This window comes from Schistocerca nitens, chromosome 2, assembly GCF_023898315.1.
Source record: "Schistocerca nitens isolate TAMUIC-IGC-003100 chromosome 2, iqSchNite1.1, whole genome shotgun sequence".
Taxonomy (NCBI): Eukaryota; Metazoa; Arthropoda; class Insecta; order Orthoptera; family Acrididae; genus Schistocerca; species Schistocerca nitens.
In genome coordinates, this window is record NC_064615.1 from 525139297 (window position 1) to 525163360 (window position 24064).

General features: G+C 41.0%; 1 protein-coding gene across 3 annotated transcripts in view; it reads left to right on the forward strand.

Annotated features, from left to right (window-relative positions):
- The first annotated feature begins 14984 nt into the window (after positions 1–14984).
- Positions 14985–24064, forward strand: part of LOC126236510 (esterase E4-like) — a 90977-nt gene continuing 81897 nt past the window's right edge. The window contains exon 1 of one of the 3 annotated variants that reach the window (XM_049945875.1): positions 14985–15178. In XM_049945875.1, coding sequence (XP_049801832.1) covers positions 15044–15178 — 135 coding nt within the window. In that variant the 5' untranslated portion in view covers positions 14985–15043. The remainder of the gene's footprint in view (positions 15179–24064) is intronic. The other 2 variants (XM_049945874.1, XM_049945872.1) reach the window with 2 other exon arrangements.

A 24064-nucleotide genomic window follows, 5' to 3' on the forward strand; every position in this document is an offset into this window, starting at 1 on the left:
TTCTATTGCGCTATCTGTTACTAGAAAACGTCGTTCAGTCCAAAAGAAAAGCTGTAACTGTTTGTCTCTCAGAAGTCAAGACCTGGCCATATGCATAATCTCACAGTGCTGTGGAATCCAAAACTTCTGGAGGAATAGTTGCCGAGCTCTGGAGCTGCTGTAGCTACGTGTCAGCTTGTAGCATAGATAAGATGTCGCGAGTTCGAATACATTCAGTGCTACATTTTTTAAAACGCAATTCTGCTCTCTGCTGAAGGTATCAATCTAATGGAACTTTGAACATAATTCCCTTCTCTTCTCAACCCAAAGTAGTCGCATGTGGAAAAAGGGCTAACTACTGTGACATTTTGTTCTATTCAGGTTTAATAGACAGCAGGCAGCAGATGCAACTCGAAGATGTGCAGGGAGAGCGCATCGTGCCATAATATGTCAGAAAAGTATTTTCTACATTATCCGTCGTGTGGTAGTGATATTTTATTCTTCTTCAAACTTTGTTTGACAGCTTTAACTCAGAACAAGTTTTCTACATGCATGTAATCAATTAACTGCATGTGCATTGTCAGACTGTCATAGGTAACATCAGAGAATTCGCATGTATCGTTGATGATTAATTTCTCTCTCATGTTTACTATTGTTTTAACAACACTAAAGGAAACCTTACGAAAATTGTGCACTGTATTATAAGAAATGAAATAAAACCAACCATGATAACCTTACGACGAAAGTATCTGTACACAAGCATGCCTCTATCGACACGAATTAGTAAAATACTACTCACTTAGATTTTGATTGGGTCTGTGTTTAATTGGTATGCTGTGTCATACTCAAGAGGTATGCAAATGTGGCATTTCATAAATATAGTTACGTATTCCTAGAAACCCAAAATTCGCTTGTCAGCAGCGGAAAGAAGCCTTACCTGTTGTGCAGCATTGTAAGTTTTTCAACATTCCACTATGAGCTGAAAGCATTTTCTTGCGATTTCCTTATTGATGTTTGATCTGACTGCTTGTAGCTCTTTCACAGAAGGGATAAAAACGTTACAGTCAGTGAGACTGGAACTGCGAACCGTAACAGACGCTTTTTCACAGGTCAGCACGTTACCACAGAGCTGGCGAGGAGGTATGGGTCTGAGCTTCCTATTACGAGGATAATTGTAACTAGAACACGTAAACCGCTATTTGAAGGTCGAGATTAGTTGCGGTTTCCACCTGCAACGACTTTCCTGGGCTGAAAACCGTAAATTTTCAATCTTTTGTTACCCTTCAAGCGATAATAACTCAGATTATTCAATGGAAATGACAGGTAAAATCAAGTGAACTTTGAGGCTTAATTCCGTGCACACCAGGAAGTAACTCGTCGATCACAGAGTTGCCAAACATACGTTGCCTTGTTGCCAAATCTCAGTTACAGTACCAGCAGGAAGAAGACGAACCGATGTGATCCTACAGCGGTCTGGGAAGTGACCATAGCTGGTGTCTCCAAGTCACGGCTGCTACGGCCTGGAATACGTAATGCGTCTGATTCGCTTTCTGTAACTAGGTTTAGGGACTGGAGCGTAGTTACTAATAATACTCAGAACTGACTGCAAACTGAGCATCATAAATCAGTAACTGTCATTGTTGTTTTTATATTTCTTTCGTAAGTGTACTCAAAACTAAGAAAGTCATTCACAGGCGTTTTCGTGCCTCGCTGATAGTCGAGCACAACATACAAATAAAAATAAAAAAGAATGTGTGTGTGTGTGTGTGTTTGTGTGTGTGAGAGAGAGAGAGAGAGAGATAAATAAAAAGCAATGAGAGAGAGTGTAAAAAATTGTTGTAAAGAAATTGAATCATGGTATTTAAAGAAATCTTTCATTAAAATGACACGTTCCACATCATTACGAAATGTCGTATTCATGATCTATGGAACAAGAGTTAATCTAATGTAATCTAATCTAATCTAATCACATCATATTGATGATTAGCCATGAAGAGTCATGAATTACCGACATTTTGGCCAATACCAGTAACCAAATCTAAACTTGAAAATAAAAGACGACAATTTTTGTAATAAACCATGACTCCTATCAAGACCCTTTCGTCCCTGTTATCTAACCACGAAGGATGTCTGATATACCTCCATTCTGAAGTAACAAAGTGTGCATGCATTTAAAGATGAAGTGCATGATGTGAAGTTCTGTGACGGAGATACGAACCCAACACGTAATCCGATTGTTAACTAAGAAAAATCAAATGTTACGTATCGGTTTTTCTTACGAGCCGCTAGGTGTCTGAATCTAAAATAAGGATACAAACTTTTGTGCCTAAGCGACAATCGAACTGCACACCTACCGTGCATCCACGAATATAGCTTAATATCAGTTGCTTACTCATGAACAGTAAGATGTGTGCGTGTTTGACCAGAAATAACGACACCTGTTGCGATTGTTGGGAACACATGAACAGACATTGAAATTGCGCGTTAATTTTCACTAGCAGGTGGGTGTGCACTTGATAAAGCTAGAAATTAAATTATGAATATTTTTGTACTGGATCAGGTTTCAGACCGACATACTTACCTTTGGAGGAGACCTAGAGAAGATTGCAGTCTTGGGAAAAGGAACGAAATGACTGAACTATACTGTTCCGAGAGATTCAGATCCTCGAAAGAGGAGATACGAATTCGAATCACAGTCCAGCACCAAATTTTTAAACGTCTCTAGTTCAATCAAGTACAAGTAAAATAAGAGCCCTGTCCCTTTAAATGGCTATCGGTTCATCAAATAAAATAAAATTTTCTAATGTAAGTAAGCTTACTGGCGACTGTATTTCTGTTTACCATGACTTCCGCTGTGTCATTTCCCAACGTAAACCGGCTCTGCCCAGTTGGTAATGAAGGAACGTGATGTTTAATGCGGATTCTGGATTATAACGTCTTTCTCTTGAGGTTACCAGAGGTAAAATAAATCTGTCTGTGCCTCTTAAAAGTAAGTGCCTGAACCCACGCATTGCACCTGTGATAGCTCGTTCCACCATACCATTGTGGCCACATTACCCAGCCCCAAGAGTGTGCTGTAACGGATGATGTGCTTAGCTTACAAAATTAGTCACGGTGGAAAAAATGCGAGTCTATTAAATGGTCAAGTAGAAGCAAGCTTCTGACGCAGAGATTATGCTATTCTCATGTCAGCAGGATGTAAAGACTCTTCTAGGCATCATAGGCTGGATGTGAAGCCATTTTGATTTTTCACAAATTCAGCAAATTTCTTAGTTCGAGAAAATCCACTGTGAAGTGTGAAGTTGCCGGATAATTCGATTATTACTGTTATTATTACTATCATTTTATTCATACCGCTGCTGTAACACAAGTGCTTGAACATCATTTAATGCCTTTTGGTCACTATAGATGTAGTTTCCCAAGAACAGGTTCTTTCCCTGTCTACGGTACCCTTTTCATGTTAATATCAAACACCAGCAATTACTCGTAGATTACTTTAAAACTAAAGTAATTGACGAAGACGTTACTTGGTAACAAAAACGCACTGCCTTTCTTCATTTACTTTCGCCTAGAAATGGCTATCGAGTACTGACAAACCAAAAGGCAAGAGATCTTACTGCCTTCCGTTATACGTTGCTGTTAGTTCTTCCACATGATTTGGTCGACATTACCTGTTTCAAGTTGTGTATGACAGACAGTGATTTAGAAAATCTATTGTTTCCCTTTGAAATAAACAGAAGTATTTTCATTCTAAGCTGTCCAAGTACAAAATTTTCGCAATATTAGTTCAAATTTAATATTCGCTTCTATAATGTAGGAAAGTATTTCACAGTCGCAAAACTCGCATCCGAAACGTTGACCTTACACTTAGTCGCTGACCATAAATTCTAGCTCAGAGTGACACCAGTTTAAATAACCTAATGTAGCGAAGACTGTTTGCCAGTGCTCTTTCTCACCGGAAAATACGCAATTCACTCATTTGGCTCCATAAGTACACTGTAACAGTAATTTCTGTGTGAAATTTGTCAGTAAGCTTTTGCCTTCCAACCGGCAAAATACGGCAGAGTACGGCCGGTAAACAATTCACAAATCACGATTTAGTGCCAATAAGACGATTTCTTTAAACATTGTCGAAGCTGAGGGAATTTAGTTTCTGCTTAAATCGTCTTAAGCAGCAACGTTCACAGATATCTCAAATAGGAAAAAGCTGAATATCCAGGTACGAAGGTTGTAAAACAAACTTCCCACAGTTTGTGTCAGGTTGATCTTTTCGTCTGATAACACTGCTTAAGTATTTTGTCTAAGAGGTATCACAAGTAGTATCCCTGTAGCTGTGGGAATCATTGGTTGAAAACGAGTTTAACACCAATGGGTACAGTGCTGCTAAATTTTCACAATTATTATCAACCTAAGTCTGAGTTCATCCACAAACTGAGGCGTATTTATAATATTGGAGCTAGACTGTGTATCCTTGTCTTTCTTGAGTGGTCATTGGAAGGCGTTTACACACACGTATACAATACTATGAATACTTCGAACGCTATGGTTAACGTTGCTCTCATAAACTACTTTTGTTTTAAATTCTTCTGGGTCTTCAGCGTGCAATATGTGTTGTAGATACAGTCTCAGACCAAAAAATTTACCGCCGAGTCGTTCACGTAAGGTGGACAATACAGTCGTGCTCCTCTCAGAATTCTATGTCTGGCAATATGCTCGATCTAGTAACATGTAGACTGCGGCACTTCCCAGAGGAAGTCTTGACTCCAGTCTTAGTACATTACTCTTGACTACGACCGTAGTCTTGAGGTAAAACGCGAGACCAGCTAATATTATATTGTAGATTCGCTTGAATTACACTCATAGCTTCAGCACCGAGAGGAAAGGGGCGATAAATATTTTGTCGGTATGTGCTTTCGGTCGCCAGACGTCATATTAGCTGGTCTCGCGTTTTACCTGAAGACTACGGTCGTGTTCCAGCAGCGGTATGAATAAAATGATAGTAATAATAACAGTAATAATCGAATTATCCGGCAACTTCACACTTCACAGTGGATTTTCTCGAACTAAGAAATTTGCTGAATTTGTGAAAAATCAAAATGGCTTCACATCCAGCCTATGATGCCTAGAAGAGTCTTTACATCCTGCTGACATGAGAATAGCATAATCTCTGCGTCAGAAGCTTGCTTCTACTTGACCATTTAATAGACTCGCATTTTTTCCACCGTGACTAATTTTGTAAGCTAAGCACATCATCCGTTACAGCACACTCTTGGGGCTGGGTAATGTGGCCACAATGGTATGGTGGAACGAGCTATCACAGGTGCAATGCGTGGGTTCAGGCACTTACTTTTAAGAGGCACAGACAGATTTATTTTACCTCTGGTAACCTCAAGAGAAAGACGTTATAATCCAGAATCCGCATTAAACATCACGTTCCTTCATTACCAACTGGGCAGAGCCGGTTTACGTTGGGAAATGACACAGCGGAAGTCATGGTAAACAGAAATACAGTCGCCAGTAAGCTTACTTACATTAGAAAATTTTATTTTATTTGATGAACCGATAGCCATTTAAAGGGACAGGGCTCTTATTTTACTTGTACTTGATTGAACTAGAGACGTTTAAAAATTTGGTGCTGGACTGTGATTCGAATTCGTATCTCCTCTTTCGAGGATCTGAATCTCTCGGAACAGTATAGTTCAGTCATTTCGTTCCTTTTCCCAAGACTGCAATCTTCTCTAGGTCTCCTCCAAAGGTAAGTATGTCGGTCTGAAACCTGATCCAGTACAAAAATATTCATAATTTAATTTCTAGCTTTATCAAGTGCACACCCACCTGCTAGTGAAAATTAACGCGCAATTTCAATGTCTGTTCATGTGTTCCCAACAATCGCAACAGGTGTCGTTATTTCTGGTCAAACACGCACACATCTTACTGTTCATGAGTAAGCAACTGATATTAAGCTATATTCGTGGATGCACGGTAGGTGTGCAGTTCGATTGTCGCTTAGGCACAAAAGTTTGTATCCTTATTTTAGATTCAGACACCTAGCGGCTCGTAAGAAAAACCGATACGTAACATTTGATTTTTCTTAGTTAACAATCGGATTACGTGTTGGGTTCGTATCTCCGTCACAGAACTTCACATCATGCACTTCATCTTTAAATGCATGCACACTTTGTTACTTCAGAATGGAGGTATATCAGACATCCTTCGTGGTTAGATAACAGGGACGAAAGGGTCTTGATAGGAGTCACGGTTTATTACAAAAATTGTCGTCTTTTATTTTCAAGTTTAGATTTGGTTACTGGTATTGGCCAAAATGTCGGTAATTCATGACTCTTCATGGCTAATCATCAATATGATGTGATTAGATTAGATTAGATTACATTAGATTAACTCTTGTTCCATAGATCATGAATACGACATTTCGTAATGATGTGGAACGTGTCATTTTAATGAAAGATTTCTTTAAATACCATGATTCAATTTCTTTACAACAATTTTTTACACTCTCTCTCATTGCTTTTTATTTATCTCTCTCTCTCTCTCTCTCACACACACAAACACACACACACACACACATTCTTTTTTATTTTTATTTGTATGTTGTGCTCGACTATCGGCGAGGCACGAAAACGCCTGTGAATGACTTTCTTAGTTTTGAGTACACTTACGAAAGAAATATAAAAACAACAATGACAGTTACTGATTTATGATGCTCAGTTTGCAGTCAGTTCTGAGTATTATTAGTAACTACGCTCCAGTCCCTAAACCTAGTTACAGAAAGCGAATCAGACGCATTACGTATTCCAGGCCGTAGCAGCCGTGACTTGGAGACACCAGCTATGGTCACTTCCCAGACCGCTGTAGGATCACATCGGTTCGTCTTCTTCCTGCTGGTACTGTAACTGAGATTTGGCAACAAGGCAACGTATGTTTGGCAACTCTGTGATCGACGAGTTACTTCCTGGTGTGCACGGAATTAAGCCTCAAAGTTCACTTGATTTTACCTGTCATTTCCATTGAATAATCTGAGTTATTATCGCTTGAAGGGTAACAAAAGATTGAAAATTTACGGTTTTCAGCCCAGGAAAGTCGTTGCAGGTGGAAACCGCAACTAATCTCGACCTTCAAATAGCGGTTTACGTGTTCTAGTTACAATTATCCTCGTAATAGGAAGCTCAGACCCATACCTCCTCGCCAGCTCTGTGGTAACGTGCTGACCTGTGAAAAAGCGTCTGTTACGGTTCGCAGTTCCAGTCTCACTGACTGTAACGTTTTTATCCCTTCTGTGAAAGAGCTACAAGCAGTCAGATCAAACATCAATAAGGAAATCGCAAGAAAATGCTTTCAGCTCATAGTGGAATGTTGAAAAACTTACAATGCTGCACAACAGGTAAGGCTTCTTTCCGCTGCTGACAAGCGAATTTTGGGTTTCTAGGAATACGTAACTATATTTATGAAATGCCACATTTGCATACCTCTTGAGTATGACACAGCATACCAATTAAACACAGACCCAATCAAAATCTAAGTGAGTAGTATTTTACTAATTCGTGTCGATAGAGGCATGCTTGTGTACAGATACTTTCGTCGTAAGGTTATCATGGTTGGTTTTATTTCATTTCTTATAATACAGTGCACAATTTTCGTAAGGTTTCCTTTAGTGTTGTTAAAACAATAGTAAACATGAGAGAGAAATTAATCATCAACGATACATGCGAATTCTCTGATGTTACCTATGACAGTCTGACAATGCACATGCAGTTAATTGATTACATGCATGTAGAAAACTTGTTCTGAGTTAAAGCTGTCAAACAAAGTTTGAAGAAGAATAAAATATCACTACCACACGACGGATAATGTAGAAAATACTTTTCTGACATATTATGGCACGATGCGCTCTCCCTGCACATCTTCGAGTTGCATCTGCTGCCTGCTGTCTATTAAACCTGAATAGAACAAAATGTCACAGTAGTTAGCCCTTTTTCCACATGCGACTACTTTGGGTTGAGAAGAGAAGGGAATTATGTTCAAAGTTCCATTAGATTGATACCTTCAGCAGAGAGCAGAATTGCGTTTTAAAAAATGTAGCACTGAATGTATTCGAACTCGCGACATCTTATCTATGCTACAAGCTGACACGTAGCTACAGCAGCTCCAGAGCTCGGCAACTATTCCTCCAGAAGTTTTGGATTCCACAGCACTGTGAGATTATGCATATGGCCAGGTCTTGACTTCTGAGAGACAAACAGTTACAGCTTTTCTTTTGGACTGAACGACGTTTTCTAGTAACAGATAGCGCAATAGAATAGCTCAAGTGGAAAGGAACACTTCCTATTTAAACTTCTGCATCCTACACTGTTGGCAGTTGTGTGTAGGTGGCAGTTACGTGATTTTATTTCTGTGATTACAAAATAGTCGAATGTATGCACTGGGTAGCCGAGGCAGCTAGTTCATGGTGATTCGGTCAACCAAGTAAATGAATTTACTGAACATGCTGCAAATTACTACAGGGAGCCTGTGTGTCAGAATTCTCATCCAGTGTGGCGCAACTGCGTTACGATAGAACAATGACTCGCAGAGAAGAGGATTTCGTGGTCTGTTGGACGGATGGTAGGTTGTTATACCTATGGTCTGGGTTCGATTCCCACTTCCGTCAATGATTTTAGATAGGGAGAGACAGATTCCATTCTCTCCTGGCTACACCAAGTGAAGGAGATATAATGGCTGCGTGGTCTGAAAATTCACATTAAAGATGATATTCCTTCTTTACCAAGTAGACGGTAGGTTGAACCACAATAAAGTCTGGAGTGGCGACATGTAGAAACTCTATCACCAGTAACCTTTCTTATACTAGTTATTTATTTCAAGTGACGACACAAACGCTATGTGTGGGCACAGGACACTTATTCCATCTTTTATTTGAGCTTCTGTATGTCGATAAAATTGGTTCTAAACTGGGAATGCAACTCAGACCGCTCTTAGCGCGGAATTTGATCCCTTCGTGGCAATACAGCTCGGCTACAATTTGTTGTTTGTTCAAAACTGCAGATTCCTCAACACCTTCACATATTACGCGTGAATGGGATCGAATCCTGGCCTGGCACTAAAGATTTAATTGTGTATTATCAAGCTCTATCATGAGAACACCTATCTGCTGGTGGATAATAATTTTGATTTTTAATGTATTTTCATTCGTTGTCAACACTAACGATATCTGACGTTTTTAACTCCCAGTGAGGCACAGAACTATTTGCGAGATGACTGTAAGTTCAAGATGCTATTCTGAGCAGCTGGTGGAGAAAAATTCGGTAGCTGACGTCTCTTTGTGTGTAGTCAACAACGATATGTGTGGGGCTCTATTCCCAGTGAGCGCTGAACTCTTCGTCATATTATTTCAGTTCGTCGTGTCATTTAATGTTCATACATATTCTCAACTAGCTGCTCGTGAATAACTTTAATTTTTAATGTCATTTTGTGTTAAATAGTTCAAATGGTTCAAATGGCTCTGAGCACTATGGGACTTAACTTCTAAGGTCATCAGTCCCCTAGAACTTAGAACTACTTAAACCTAACTAACCTAAGGACATCACTCACATCCATGCCCGAGGCAGGATTCGAACCTGCGACCGTAGCGGTCACGCGGTTCCAGACTGAAGCGCCTAGAACCGCACGGCCACACCGGCCGGCCCCCACCATCTGGTATCAATGCATTACCCTATCATCCATTATATATAATCATTTTCATAGTACACTTGATATTATAGATGAGTAGGACACAAGACAGGACATAGATAATGTCCGTTTGACGTCAACAGTGTGTAACATTTTACTTTTTTTGAATAGGACAATGTTCCTCTCCAATAATTTTTAGATTAGTTACAATAAGCTTACGCTGCAAGAGAATTCGCTTGTATTTTTCAATATGTGGTCTGTTGTCGGTTTGAAGGCCTTCCATAACATCGGCAACGTAGTGCAACTCCACCGAGGGCTGTCTGGAGTAGGGTGGAGATAGCAATGTGAAAGTTGCGAGCTGTCGAAGACGATCTTCATATTCCTAATGCGATTAGGACATCGTATACTCTTGACGACGTTTAGCACCTGTGCAGTCAGTCACCCAATTTCAGAATTCATTTTGAGTAATCCTGCTAAATTCCCAAAATATTGTCTTTTTATATTGATGAGTAATATGGATAGTCGTCACGTTCATGTGCCGTCTACAACGCAAATTTAATGTTACTATCCTAGGAACTAATCTGCAATACGTTTTGTATTTCATAATCGGAACTATCTGCATTAACCGTCATCAGAGCAATGTCAGGGAACAGAATGCAGCAGTGCCTTGCTACCTACTTGAGGACCTGCTTGAGTCGTGTTCTAAGGAAAGGGTAGTTGCTGGTTCACATTATATTACACTAGCGAGAAGTACCGACTTTTCCTTTTCTCTGCAAACATCCAGAACTAAATTCAGTAACTAAATGCTAAGAATATATTTGCATTGTGCCAACTCAAAGATCAATAGATATGGATATAGATATAGATACAGATTTTTATATTTAAAGCCATTCTCGTTCTGCGTTGGAATAAACATCATTCATTATTTGCTTGTTCTTGTTACGATTGTTATTGTCATCCTCTCACTCGCAAGAGTTTTCGCATTCCTATTTGGTATCGATGCACATGAAGAGTGGCTATGAAAGAAGGGAATACTGAATGTTGCGTCATGCAGAATACGCTCATTTACTTCGGCTCCTCGTGATCTACGCTACAGGAGAAGTGAGATACATAAAGTTGACAGTGTGAGGACAGACCTGGTAGCACAACTGTGCAACTACACAGTGTTACCAGATAAAATGGTGCTGCGGAATCGACAGTGTAGTACGGACTTTGCCACAGTAGCAGACAGCTGGTAATTTAGGACCATGACCGTGGATTACACTTTGGTCAGTGCTGGTTAGAGTGCTGCAACTGTAAATGGAAGGCTTTGTTTGATAGTCTTATGCTGATGCTGTCTGAATAAATTATGCCATTGGATACAAAGCGGTTTAGTTTTGAGACCTAACCCACGAGGGGGGAAGGCACAGTGGTCTGCTTCAGGAATTCCAAGCAATAAAACACAAAAAACAACCCAGGAAGGGAGACATGCATTTGGAATCTGTTCATCGTTACGGGGTCAAACAAGAGGGTAACATTACTGAAACAATGATCGGGCTACTTAGTATATAATAGAGCATACAGATTTCAAGGAGGAAACGTATGAAGACGCAGACTTCCTCGTTATCAATATGTGCGGCATATCTTTCGTGTTAACGAAAGTAAATTCCCGCTTTACCTCTTCTTACGTGTCAAATGAAATGAATGCCATGAGGAATAGAATATTTGTTGACTGCGTCTCTTCTTGCTTCCATCCTTACCAACATATTTCTTCATTCTCGTGGTAATCATGACATTCTATGTATATGCTGCAAAAGATTGCAAGTGGACAAATTCGACATCGAGGTGCAAAGCGTTATATTCAATTCGAATAAGCTTCCGGTGTATTTTTACTTCGTTTGTATTTTTAGATGATTATGAACGTTACGGAAAATTATCTCACATGCTTTATGTTGAATGAGAAACATTGAATGATCCGTTTTGCTTTCCCTACGTTGAAATGATGTAATGTCGGCGTCAACAGCCTTCTTCCACGCCGGAAGCTGAAACTTGTATCATTCTGGATTAATGATAATTGAATGTATATACATAGCCCACAAGGCGACGTCAGAAACCATCAGGGGAGAACGCCGCATAAAAACCAAACGTGCGCGCGCGTCTCCACTCTGAAGAACCGTATCGGAGAATCACGGCAAGCATTTCGCTGAAGAGCTGCCTCGTCAGAGAGCCTAGAAATGGCAGCGTCGTAGCAAGTATTTGTCAACACTCTGATAGTGCATTTACTTCCGGGTGTAGGTCGGCGTTACCTCGCTAAATTCACTTGACATTCGTTTTCCACATCGAAGACTCGTACGATATAATCCACTGCAAGATGACACAATTAGAAAGTATATTTAATTTCTGGACTCCAAGAACGGCGTTCTTCACATAAGTAACACCTGTTTGTGTGTGCATTCGGGAGGACGACGGTGTAATCCCGCGCCCGGCCATCCTGATTTAGGTTTTCAATGATTTCCCTAAATCGCTCTAGGCAAATGCCGGGATGGTTCCTTAGGAAGGGCACGGCCGATTTCCTTCCCCATCCTTCCCTAATCCGAGCTTGTGCTCCGTCTCTAATGACATCGTTGTCGACGGGACGTTAAAACAGTAATCTCCACCTCCTCTGTTCGTGTGTTTAAGGTTGCGTTTTGAGGCTCAGGCAACATCGCAGTGACTATATTCCGCCTCTGGCCGCCAGTGTGTCTTTAGCTCAGAGGTTCCCTTGTGCGTTGCAGTGCTTGTATTATAAGACATAGCAGTTCGAATCACGGTAGAAGCCGCTGACTACAACCTTTTATTTTCCATTTTAATTAATGGAGTTGCAAACTGCTAGTAAAAATTTCTTATGCGAAATCTGAAGAATGCCTTTAAACATCAATCTTCGTCCGATTTCGACTTAGTAAATTAAGTTAATATCATGGATTTCTGCTTTGCAAATTCCAAGGTGCTTCACTGTAAAATAGACCCTGAAAAGATTCAAACCGACTGTCAACGATATAAATTTGAGCTTTGTTCGTCATATAGGTCTAACATGTCAGAAGGTTGTTTATGAAGTGCACATGTTCATTAATGTAGTTCCCTTCTTCTAAATTTTTGCAATAGCATTTAACTGTAGACGTTTTCTAACACCGGCGTTAGCAATTCCTTTCCGTTCTCTGAAACCTTCAAAACGACAAATTTTTCTGGTTTAAATCTGATGACCTTAACTATCACTTCCGATCAACAATAAATACTTCATGAACCCATACATGGAACTCCAAATATGCAGTGTTCCTGCACTGCTACAGAGCATGCATTGCAAGGTATTCACACGGTTTATCGCATAGACTTACCATAAGGAATGAAACAAGAACTGTAATACACTTTACACCACAGACGCTCACTCTGGCTTGACGAAAACATCCAAACATTGACCAAAAGTTGCACAAATAATTGAGTTTGAAAGGAAAAGAAACGAGGTATGAAGCATTTATAAATTCATCGAATGTAGTGAGGTGGTTTAATTTCGTCCCAGTCTATAAAATTAATTTCGGGCCATACTCAGCTCTTGCCGATTAATGTAATATAATACCCGCCTACTAATCAGGGCGTCTGTCTCCGTTGCTTTTGAGCGTGAATGGAAATTGTAGAAATTTTCTGTGGAGCAACATTTAATAATAAAGCGTTTTAAATCATCAAAAGCGATGAGCGGTAGCAGGCGCTTTCGATAAAGAACGGGGGAGTGCATCGCCGCTGCTGTCGCCACGGCCGCTGCCAGTAGCCAGCAAATGGATCCCGGAGCTTTGCCGCATACGGCGTCCAGAGGAGGACAGTCTGCAGGAAATCTGCCGCAAAATCGTTACTGGATAAAATTTTGATATCGGTGTGTCACAAAGCGAAATAGATTGAATATGCGCAACCATTACATTCACGTCTTCAGCATTCAGACAGAAGAGGCTATAAAAATATTTTATGCCAGCTGCTCTCGATCCACTGACATTATGAACAGAAAGAACGCACGCTACCGCTAGACCACAGGCGTAATCAGCCTAGAGTTTCTCTATCATGGGACAAGTATTCCTCCAGGAAGTGCCGCAGTCTACAGTGTTGCCAGATTGTGCAGATAACCGGACTTAGAGAATTAGCGAGTTGGCCAGTTTTTTTGTCCCATGTCGCGATCGGCGCGGACTTAGCCTCTGAAGCGGCCGGCCGCCGGTCAAGTTTTATGTCAAAGAGTGTACGTATGATAGTCCGTACGTTGCCTGCAGGTAAGCTCAAGGTATCTGTGAAAGCCTCATAAAAATTCGTTCCGTAGTTATGGAGATTGGCAAGTTAACACACACACACACACACACACACACACACACACACACACACACACAGCCGGCCGGAGAGGCCGTGCGGTTCTAGGCGCTACACTCTGGAACCGCGAGACCGCTACGGTCGCAGGTTCGAATCCTGCCTCGGGCATGGATGTGTGTGATGTCCTTAGGTTGGTTAGGTTTAAGTAGTTCTACGTTCTAGGGGACTGATGACCTCAGAAATTGAGTCCCATAGTGCTCAGAGCCATTTGAACCATTTAGGACAGACACACACACATACACGACTGTTTCAGACACATCTTCGTTAGTGATATTATTTTGATGAAATAAAGGCTGTATATTGCTCCAAGCTACGTTGAAGTTACCTGTGAAATCCCATCAAAATTGGTCTAGTAGTTTCCGAGATTTACGTTGTTCAAACAGACACGACAGTTTTACAGTTTTATTTTAAGTATGCCGGCCGCGGTGGTCTAGCGGTTCTAGGCGCTCAGTCAGGAACCGCGCGACTGCTACGGTCGCAGGTTCGAATCCTGCCTCGGGCATGGATGTGTGTGATGTCCTTAGGTTAGTTAGGTTTAAGTAGTTCTAAGTTCTAGGGGACTTATGACCACAGATGTTGAGTCCCAAAGTGCTCAGAGCCATTTGAACCATTTTTATCTTAAGTATATAAATTTACTCGAGTTTCACCGTATTTCACTGCAATAACTCCGCTGCTGCACTCTGCTATTAACACGACAGAAAATGAACAAGATGAGTCAAAGTATTAATAAATCAAAGTTTTGGTAAGTCTTAGTTTTGAGCAAGGCATCAGAAGGAGTGGGAGTGCAGGGCGCGCGTTGTTACGCGCCCGCCTCGGTGTATGCCCCGAGCACTGCGATAACAAGTGGGACGCGACGGTTGCAGATGGCGGTCATGCTGCCTCACTGCTCTGTCCATCTCCCCCCTCCAGCGCCAACTCGACGGGAAGCAGCAGCGACCTTGGCGGCAGCGCACGACACCAGGCAACGCTCGAACGCTTTGCGCTAGTAGAAGGCAGGCCCTGTTGTGCGAGAGAGCGGAGCAGAATGTCTTCCGTTACAGCGACCGTCCGCGAGGGAGCTCTGCGGGGAAAGGTCACCACCACTCACACTGGCAAGACGTATTACAGCTTCCAGGGCATTCCTTACGCCAAGCCGCCTGTTGGCCCGCTCAGGTTCAAGGTTAGTAGCCCTGCGCAGTAGTACCCAGTTTTAAAGTCAGCTGACTCGCCTGACCGGCGCCCCTTTATCGAAACTCTAAATCTTACTTTGGACGTAAGATACAGAAAATTTAATTGAAAAGTACTTCTATTCGATACACTTTACGTTCACTTCGTGTTTATAAAAATCTACCATATATCGATGATGGTAGTTTAAGTGATTAAATTGGTGGTGTTTGACAAATATTTTTTGCCGTTCTTAGGACTACAACATAAGAACATCATCTTCCAATAACTCCAGAAATGCGCCATCAATAACATATCATTTATTGGGTCGTTAATTTTCCAGCCACTGTCGCACTAACTTTAGTAAATTACTTTGCTCGGGGCCCATGTCATACACGGGATGAAACAAGAGAAACAACTGTTTGCATAATTTACGATAGAGTACAGATAAACCGACACCGGTAGCGTATTATTTATTTTATATTTCTTCATGAAACTCGAGTGTCCCGTGATATTCGTTGCCCCGGTGGCAACACTTGGAAGTTAAACAGCGCAAAACACCTTCGTCAAGACAAACTTTATTTTTATGTACTCAGCAACAAACTCTACATTGTTTACCTAACAGGAATGTCCTTACGACCAAGTATTTTAAATGGATTTGTTTCGTTTTACTGCGTGTCCTGATTCACTTGCACAACTGCTTCCCACAAAGTCCTTATAAAAATAAACATGTCCTTGGTGAAGAAATCCGTGACAAAGTCTTACTCTGTCCCCGGAATCTAAAATGTAGATAAATTCATCGCAGCCGTCTACACTTAACACGTAAATTACATTTAATCATCCTCGTTAGAAGTGGGCAATATGCAGGCCTCGAAACCACAGCACTCTATGAATCTTCTTTCTGACAGAAATTTCGGTGAGTGAGTAATAGGGCCTACGTAGTACAGAAATTTTGTTCTGTATATAAGGCGCTCCTCTGATATAAACAACTTTTTTTTTTTATATAAAAACCAGTACATGTGACAGCACATTTGTGCGATCGTCCGTGGGCAAGGGCGCCCATACATGGGAGATAATGGGGGCCGCACAATCCCCCATCCCCCTCCCTCGTAGAAAAAAATGTAGTGCATTCAGATTTTCTCAGAAAATGATATGACGGTATTATGCGGGTTTTTACGGCGACTTAAAGGTTAAAAATACTCCATACTCCCCAGGACAAGCTCCCTTCGTCTTCCATCACCTCCATAAAAAAAAATAAAAAAAAAAAACGCCGATGATCGTATGAAAGCCCTTGACAATGGGTATATGCAAACCTGTTTTGAGCGATAGTTATTAAACGAAAACGAGGCTTACAGGAAGTTTTCTTTGGTGTCATTACCTTAAATTTTACCGTATTGTGGTATGTACATCCCTTTTTACATTGTTCGATGCCGGTAGCGTGTCATCTGCAATTAAACGATCTTCCTGTGAATATTGTTGACAATTTAACAAATAACTTTATCCTTCAACGTAATTTTGTTCTGCGAAATTATTCCGTGGCTATATTTTGTGATTATTTACAGCCAGCTTTCGAAAATCGTTCCTAATCTGCATTCTCGTGTGCCGTTGTTAAGCACACAAAAACACTGTTCATATTTCTGGATTTTCAGCCTTTACGAAAATCGATGTTTGTGTTGCTGCAGTGTGTCAAGTCCCTGTTGATGGAGACTCGTTCCCATACTACTTTGGCGCCAAATTATTTACATTATATACATTGTGTGTGTGTGTGTGTGTGTGTGTGTGTGTGTTTTTAACATTTCACGTCTTAATTAGTGTGCGATTCTATACTGTAGTGTAGTTGTTTATGATCTCTTATTCTTTGTTAATGCCTTGTGTATGTGGAAATTTTTTTGTTGTCAGTTTATAGCACAGGCTGTTGCTGGATTTTGGTATTCTTAAATCTGTTTTAGTTGGGTGATAGTCGTGGGCAATAAAGTCCTCTGGAACAGTGATACTGGAGCTGTTATGTTGCTTGTTTAAAGTTCCTCTAAACGTAATTATGATGAGATTAGCATATTTGCTGACCACTTAGTGACCCACAACCATCTCCCCATTAAGAAAGACTTAAAAATACAAAAATTCAACCACAGCGTTTACTGAAACCTTAAAATGGGAAAAAACACACAATCAATCAGCAGTAGGAAAAAATTTATAAACGACTATACTACACTATGCAGTGTCACACCAGCTGGATGCACAGCACTCAGAAGCAACAGTAACTGTGTTTCGATTAGTGGGGAAGTATTATTTACTTGGGAATTCCGCAAAACATGGGTTTTGTACGCATGACGCATGTTGTTTAAATTTGACTTCCTTGGTTTTTGAGTCATCAGTCTTCTGGTTTGATGCGATCCGCCACGAATTCGTCTCTTCTGCCAAGCTTTCCATCTCAGAATAGCACTTGCAACTGTTGTCTTCAGTTCTTTGCTGGATGTATTCAGATATCTGCCTTCCTTTACAGCTTTTACCCTCTACAGTTCTCTGTAGTACCACGTTAGCTGCTCCTTGAAGTCTTAACAGATCTATCATCGTGTCCTTTCTTTTTGTCAGTATTTTCCACATATTCCCTTCCTCTAAGATTCTGTGCAGAAGCTCACCATTCCTTACCTTATTAGGCCATCCAATTTTCAAAATTCGCCTACAGCACATCTCAAATGCTTCGATTCTCTTCTGCTCCGGTTTTCCCACTGTCCATAACTCACTACCATACAGTGCTGTGTTCCAAATGTACATTCTCAGAAATTTCTTCCTCAAATTAAGAGCTGTGTTTGATACAAGGCAGTTTTCTCTTGTCCGAGAATGCCGTTTTCGCCAGTGCTAGTCCGCTTCTTATGTCCTCCATGTCCGGCCGTCATGGGTTATTTTGCTGTCTAGGTAGCTGAATTTCTCAGCTTCCTCTACTTCATAATCCCCATCCTGATATTAAGTTTCAGGCTGTTCTCATTTTTCTGCTGGTCATTATTTCATTCTTCCTTCGATTTACTCTCAATTCATATTTGGTACTCATCAGACTGTTCATTCTGTCAAACACATCCCGTAATTTTTCTTCGCTTTCACTAGGGATAGCAAAGTCATCAGCGAATCTTATCATAGATATCCTGTCACTTTCAATTTTAATCCCACTCTTTAAAACCCCCTTTTATTTCCGTCACTGCTTCTTCATGCGCAGAATGGACAGTAGGGGCAAAAGACTATGTTCATGAATTTCACCCTTTGTGATTCGAGCAGTTCATACTTGGTCTTCCACTCTTATTGTTACCTCTTGGTTCTTGTACAGCTTACCCCTATTTTTTGACGATTTAGAACGCATTTCACCATTTTACATTGTCGAACGTTTATTCATGTCGATAGAGCCAATGAACGTGTCTCGATTTTTGATTCCATTATCACCTGAAACGTCAGAACTGCCTCTCTAATACCTTTCCTACAGCGAAAACGATAGTCATGTAACAAATCATCAATTTTCTTTCCTATTCTTCTATATATTCTTCTCAGTAGCTTGTAAACATAAACTTTTAACCTGACTGTGCGATAATTTTCGCGTCACTTTTTGCTATCTTGGGGATTGTGTGGATCGTGTGGATGATGTTTTTCCGGAAGTCTGACAAGATATCACCAGGCTCATACATTCTACTCACCAGCGTGAATAGTCGTTTTGTTGTCACCTCCCCCAATTATTTTAGAAATTCTGATTGAACGTTACTTATCCCTATTGCATTGTGTGGTCTTAAGACTTCCAAAGATCTTCTACATTCTGATACTAACAGAGGATCCTTTCTCTTCCCTATCGACTCGTGTTCCTTCTTCTATCACTCCGTCAGATAAGCCCTCCCCTCATAAAGGCCCTCAGTGTGATCTTTTCCACCTATTCGCTTTCTCTTGTGCATTTGTCAGTGGAATCCTCATTGCACTCTGTGTTACCGACCTTGCTTTTTAACTTCACCGCAGGTTGTTTCGGCTTTTCTGTATGCTTCATCCGTCCTTCTCACGATCATTTCTTGTTCATTTTCGTCAAATTTTTATCAAGAAATTTCGCCTTAGCTGTCCTGCACTCTTTATCTTTCGTTCCTAGGATACCTGAATTTCCCTGAACATTTTTATAATACCTTCTTACATCGATTGGCTGAAGTATTCCATCTGTTACCCATGATTTCTTAGCAGTTGCCTTCCTTCTACTTAGGGTTTTCTTTCTAACTTCAATGACTGCTTGTTTACAGATGTCCATTCATTTTCAAGTGAACTGCCTTTTGGGTTACTAATTTTCGCTGTATATGTAGCCTCAGGGAACTTCAAGCGCATCTCTCTTCATTACTTAGTACTTCTATGCTCATTGATTCTTCCTGGCTAGTCTGTTGAACTTAAGCTTACCTTTCATTATTACTAAATTTGGATCTGAGTACGTATCTTCTGCTGGGTAAGCCTTTCAGTCGAATACCTCATTTTGAAATCTGTGCCTGACTATGATGTAACGTAACTGAAATCTTCTTGCATCTCTCGGCCTTTTCCTAGTATACCTCGTCCTATTGTGATTCCTGAACAGAGTATTCACTATTTCTAACTGATATTTACTGTAGAATTCAATTAGTGTTTCTCCAGTCTCGTTCCTAATACCAAGCCCACATTCTCCCGCAACCCTTTTTTGTACTCCCTACCTTACAACCGCATTCAAATCCCCCATGACCGTAAGATTTACATCTCTCTTTATGTACTGAATCACCCGTTCAATATTATCATATACTTTCTTTGTCTCTTCATCCTCTGGTTGTGGCATCGGTATGTATACCTAAACTATTGTTGTAAGTGTTGGTTTGGTGTTGAGTCTGATAAGAACAATCCTATCAGTGAACTGTACATAGTAACGTACTCTCTGCCCTACCAATTCATAACGCACCCTACTACCATTACATCATTTTCTGCTGCTGTTATTACCCTGTACTCGTCTGAGCAAAATCCTACTCTCGTTACTACTGCACTTCACTGACCCTTCACTGTATGTAGGTTGAGCCTGAGCATTTCCCTTTTCAGTGTTCTCTTCCACTTTCAGACATTCGAAATTCCACTGCTCAACTAGTAGAACGTTGTCCTTTGGTTGGTTGTTCAGTCGTTTTCTCCTGGTCACCTCCCCCTACATCCATTTGAACCTGCTTATTGTATACGAGTCCTGAGCTTCCATTACAGGTATTACTAGTAAACATTTCCACGACCAATCTGATAAATCCATTATACCTCAGGATGTGCTCTCTTAACCTATTTGTGCTTTTCGTTAACTTGTGCCGTAAATTAATTTTTTCCAAAATTCTGTTCAGTATCTCGTCATTTGTAATTCTATCTACCCATGGAATCTACAGAATTTTTTTTCCTCCTCCCTCTTCCATAGCCCTTTCTTCGTCTCACCAATAATTCAGTACCATTTATAACCTCTGCAAGGTGGACATAGCAGCGATCTCAATGAATAGTATTAAAACATTATGTAGAACTCTCTTGATCACAGAAAACGCTTTTATTCGGATTTACCAGTTTCGACCTGATCTGGATAGTCTCCAGTGATGACTCAGAATAGGAACTGTGGATACCACACACTGAATCGACAATATCAGTGGGTGGTATCCACAGTTTCTACTATGTGCTATCATCTGCACACATCAGTCGGGCATGGACCAAAGAACTTCCACATCGGATCGAAACCGGTCATCACTTACAAGTGTTTTTATTTGATCAAGACTGTTTAATACTTTATTCGGTGTCATTGTTTATTTGTATCTGTTGATTTCCTCATAATGAAATCATAATATTGAAACCATGAAATAAATATGTTGTGCTCGTTTTTCCGATTTTATATAGTGATAAAATTCCTTTAGTAAGAAAAATGACTGACTAAAAGTAATTACACATTACTCTAGGTTGCATAGAACATATTTCTGCACACTTGAAAAGAAAATCGTTTTTTTCTGGACAGTGTGGAAGAAAGTAACTGTATTGGCGATAAAGAATTTATTTCTTCAAATTATATCAAAGCGATCCTCTGTAGACGATTGTCATGAAATAATATAAGGTTCTTCTGACGCTAACGTGATAGACTCCCTTCTCTTTCCTCCAAACGCCTCTTTAATTTTCGTAAACGCGGCCACCATTTTTCCCTAGTTATGCCAGTGTCTACGGCCTTGCACTTGTCCTCCAGCCATACCTGCTTAGCTATCTTGCACTTCCTGCCAATCTCTTTACTTAGACGTTTGTATTCCCTTTCACTTGCTTCATTTGTTGCCGTTCTGTGTATATTTCTAGCTTCCCTACCTTGTATCTCATAAATTACCGTGGGATTTTTGCTAAGTGTCTTTTTACATATGTGATTGATTCCTTCCCTATTTCATCTCGCAAAGCTTCCCATTTAATTCATTTTTCTCTTCTATTCCTTTCTCTGTAGCAGTCCACTGCTGCCTAATGCTCCCTCTGAAAGTCTCAACAACCCATGGTTCCATCAATTTACCCAACTCACTTCTAAAACTTTTTTTGTAGATTCTTCAGGTGTAATCTCCACTTAGCCATTATCAGAAACACGTGGTATCGTCACAAACAAGTACCCCCCAGGGGCTCGCGATTCTTTCGTGAGCTCATGCGTGGTGCACATGGGACCCCAGGCTATTGCAGTCCATTCTTCCTTCCCAAACTGCGTTTTCTTTTCTGTGCCCCTCCCTCCTCGTCCTTGCTCCTTCCCTGCTACCCCCTCCTTTCCCTCTCACGTTTTTCTTATTTATGTCGATCTGGCTCTTCGCCTGTTTCGCTGTATTATTTGTGGTTTTGTTCCTCTTGCCTGTTCTGTCATCCTTTTTGGCGTTTTTGGTCCCCCCTTGGGGTTTGACTTCCACTTGTACATTATCTGTTTTAAGTGTGAGCCATATGGGAAAGAACTCGCTCCATAGCGCCTACAGTGTAGATTTCTCTCCCTCTGTTCCTTCCTCTCTTCCTTCACTGCTGTAGTGGCCCTCTGAGTCACCAGCACATTTAACCTTGTGCTGCGTCAGTTATGTACCCATCTGGCTGAGGCCCCTGAAAACACAGGTATCACACCACTAATAACTCAGGTGTTGCCTCCCCATGGATGCCAATGAATGGTTGCTTGTCATCCTGGAGCATTGGAATTCCTGGCAACGGCCAACTTGCCACATAGCCCTTGCTGTGGCTGGGTGGCGCCCATGGGGAGAACCCCTGATTGTAGAGGGTGGTATCTGGGCGGATGCTTGGCACATGAAGTGCATCAAGCTGCGTGAATCTGGCCATTTCCAAATGGCCCTCTCTTCAAGTGGCACCAGATGTTGCTTCAGATGATCCTGCGGCATTCCTTTCCTAGCTATATCCTGGGAGGAGGGAAAGTCTCCGAATCTTGAGATGAAACAATTTCCCCACTACCTAGCCTGTACTATGAAGGATGGGTCACATTCACTGCCAGAAAGCCATTGTTTTTTGTGGAAAATATTGAGGAGAAATTTGGCAAAGTGTAGTCTGTCAGTAAGATGTGGTCAGGCTCCCTGTTGATCAAAGCTTCTTGTTACCCAATCTGCATCTCTTTATGCTTGTGATCTACATCCACATCCATACTCCGCAAGACACCTGACTTTGTGTGGCGGAGGGTACTTTGAGTACCTCTATCGGTTCTCCCTTCTATTCCAGTCTCGTATTGTTCGTGGAAAGAAAGATTGTCAGTATGCCTCTATGTGGGCTCTAATCTGATCTATATCGCGAGACATACGTAAGAGGGAGCAATATACTGCTTGATTCCTCTGTGAAGGTATGTTCTCGAAACTTCAACAAAAGCATGTGCCGAGCTACTGAGCGTCTCTCTTGCAGAGTCTTCCACTGGAGTTTATCATCTCCCTAACGCTTTCGCGATTACTAAATGATCATGTAATGAAGCGCGCTGCTCTCCGTTGGATCTTCTCTATCTCTTTTATCAAACCTATTTGGTTCTGATCCCAAACCGGTGAGCAGTATTCAAGCAGTGGGCGAAAAAGTGTACTGTAACCTACTTCGGATTGCATTTCCTTAGGATTCTTCCAATGAATCTGTCTGGCATCTGCTTTACCGACGATTAATTTTATATGATCATTCCATTTTAAATCACTCCCAATGCCTACTCCCAGATAATTTATGGAATTAACTGCTTCCAGTTGCTCACCTGCTATATTGTAGCTAAATGATAAAGGATCTTTCTTTCTATGTATTCGCAGCACAATACACTTGTCTACATTGAGATTCAATTGCCATTCCTTACACCATGCATCAATTCGTTGCAGATCCTCCTGCATTTCAGTACAATTTTCCATTGTTACAACCTCTCGATATACTACAGCATCATCCGCAAAAAGGCTCAGTGAACTTCCGATGTTATCCACAAGGACATTTATATGTATTGCGAAGAGCAACAGTCCTATGACACTCTTGTATCGGTGACATCCCAGTATCTATTACCCCTTACCAGCCTCTGAATACGGAGCAGGGAAGTATTTTTCTTAGGGACCTCATCCTTCAAATTGATAAGGCACTCTGGGCTAATCTGGAGCGACAAGCGTTAATTTTGTTGGATGTGTGCAGAAGGATTTTATGTGAGAATGTAAAGAGAATGCCCAGAGAATGTAAAGGTTACATGTTACCCATGTGATGTGAAGCTGTATGTCCCACCATCCATGATGGGCTTTTGGTGCTTGCGTTTTGGGCGTCTTCCCGCTCTATGGCGGACCCTCTGCGTGGTGACTGTGGACACGCATCCCATGAAGGAAGCATCCTGTATGCCTCCTCCTATATGTGTAATTTGTCATGACCGCCACTCTCCACTTTACAAGAAAGAAAAGAAGGCCCACGAGTCAAGTCC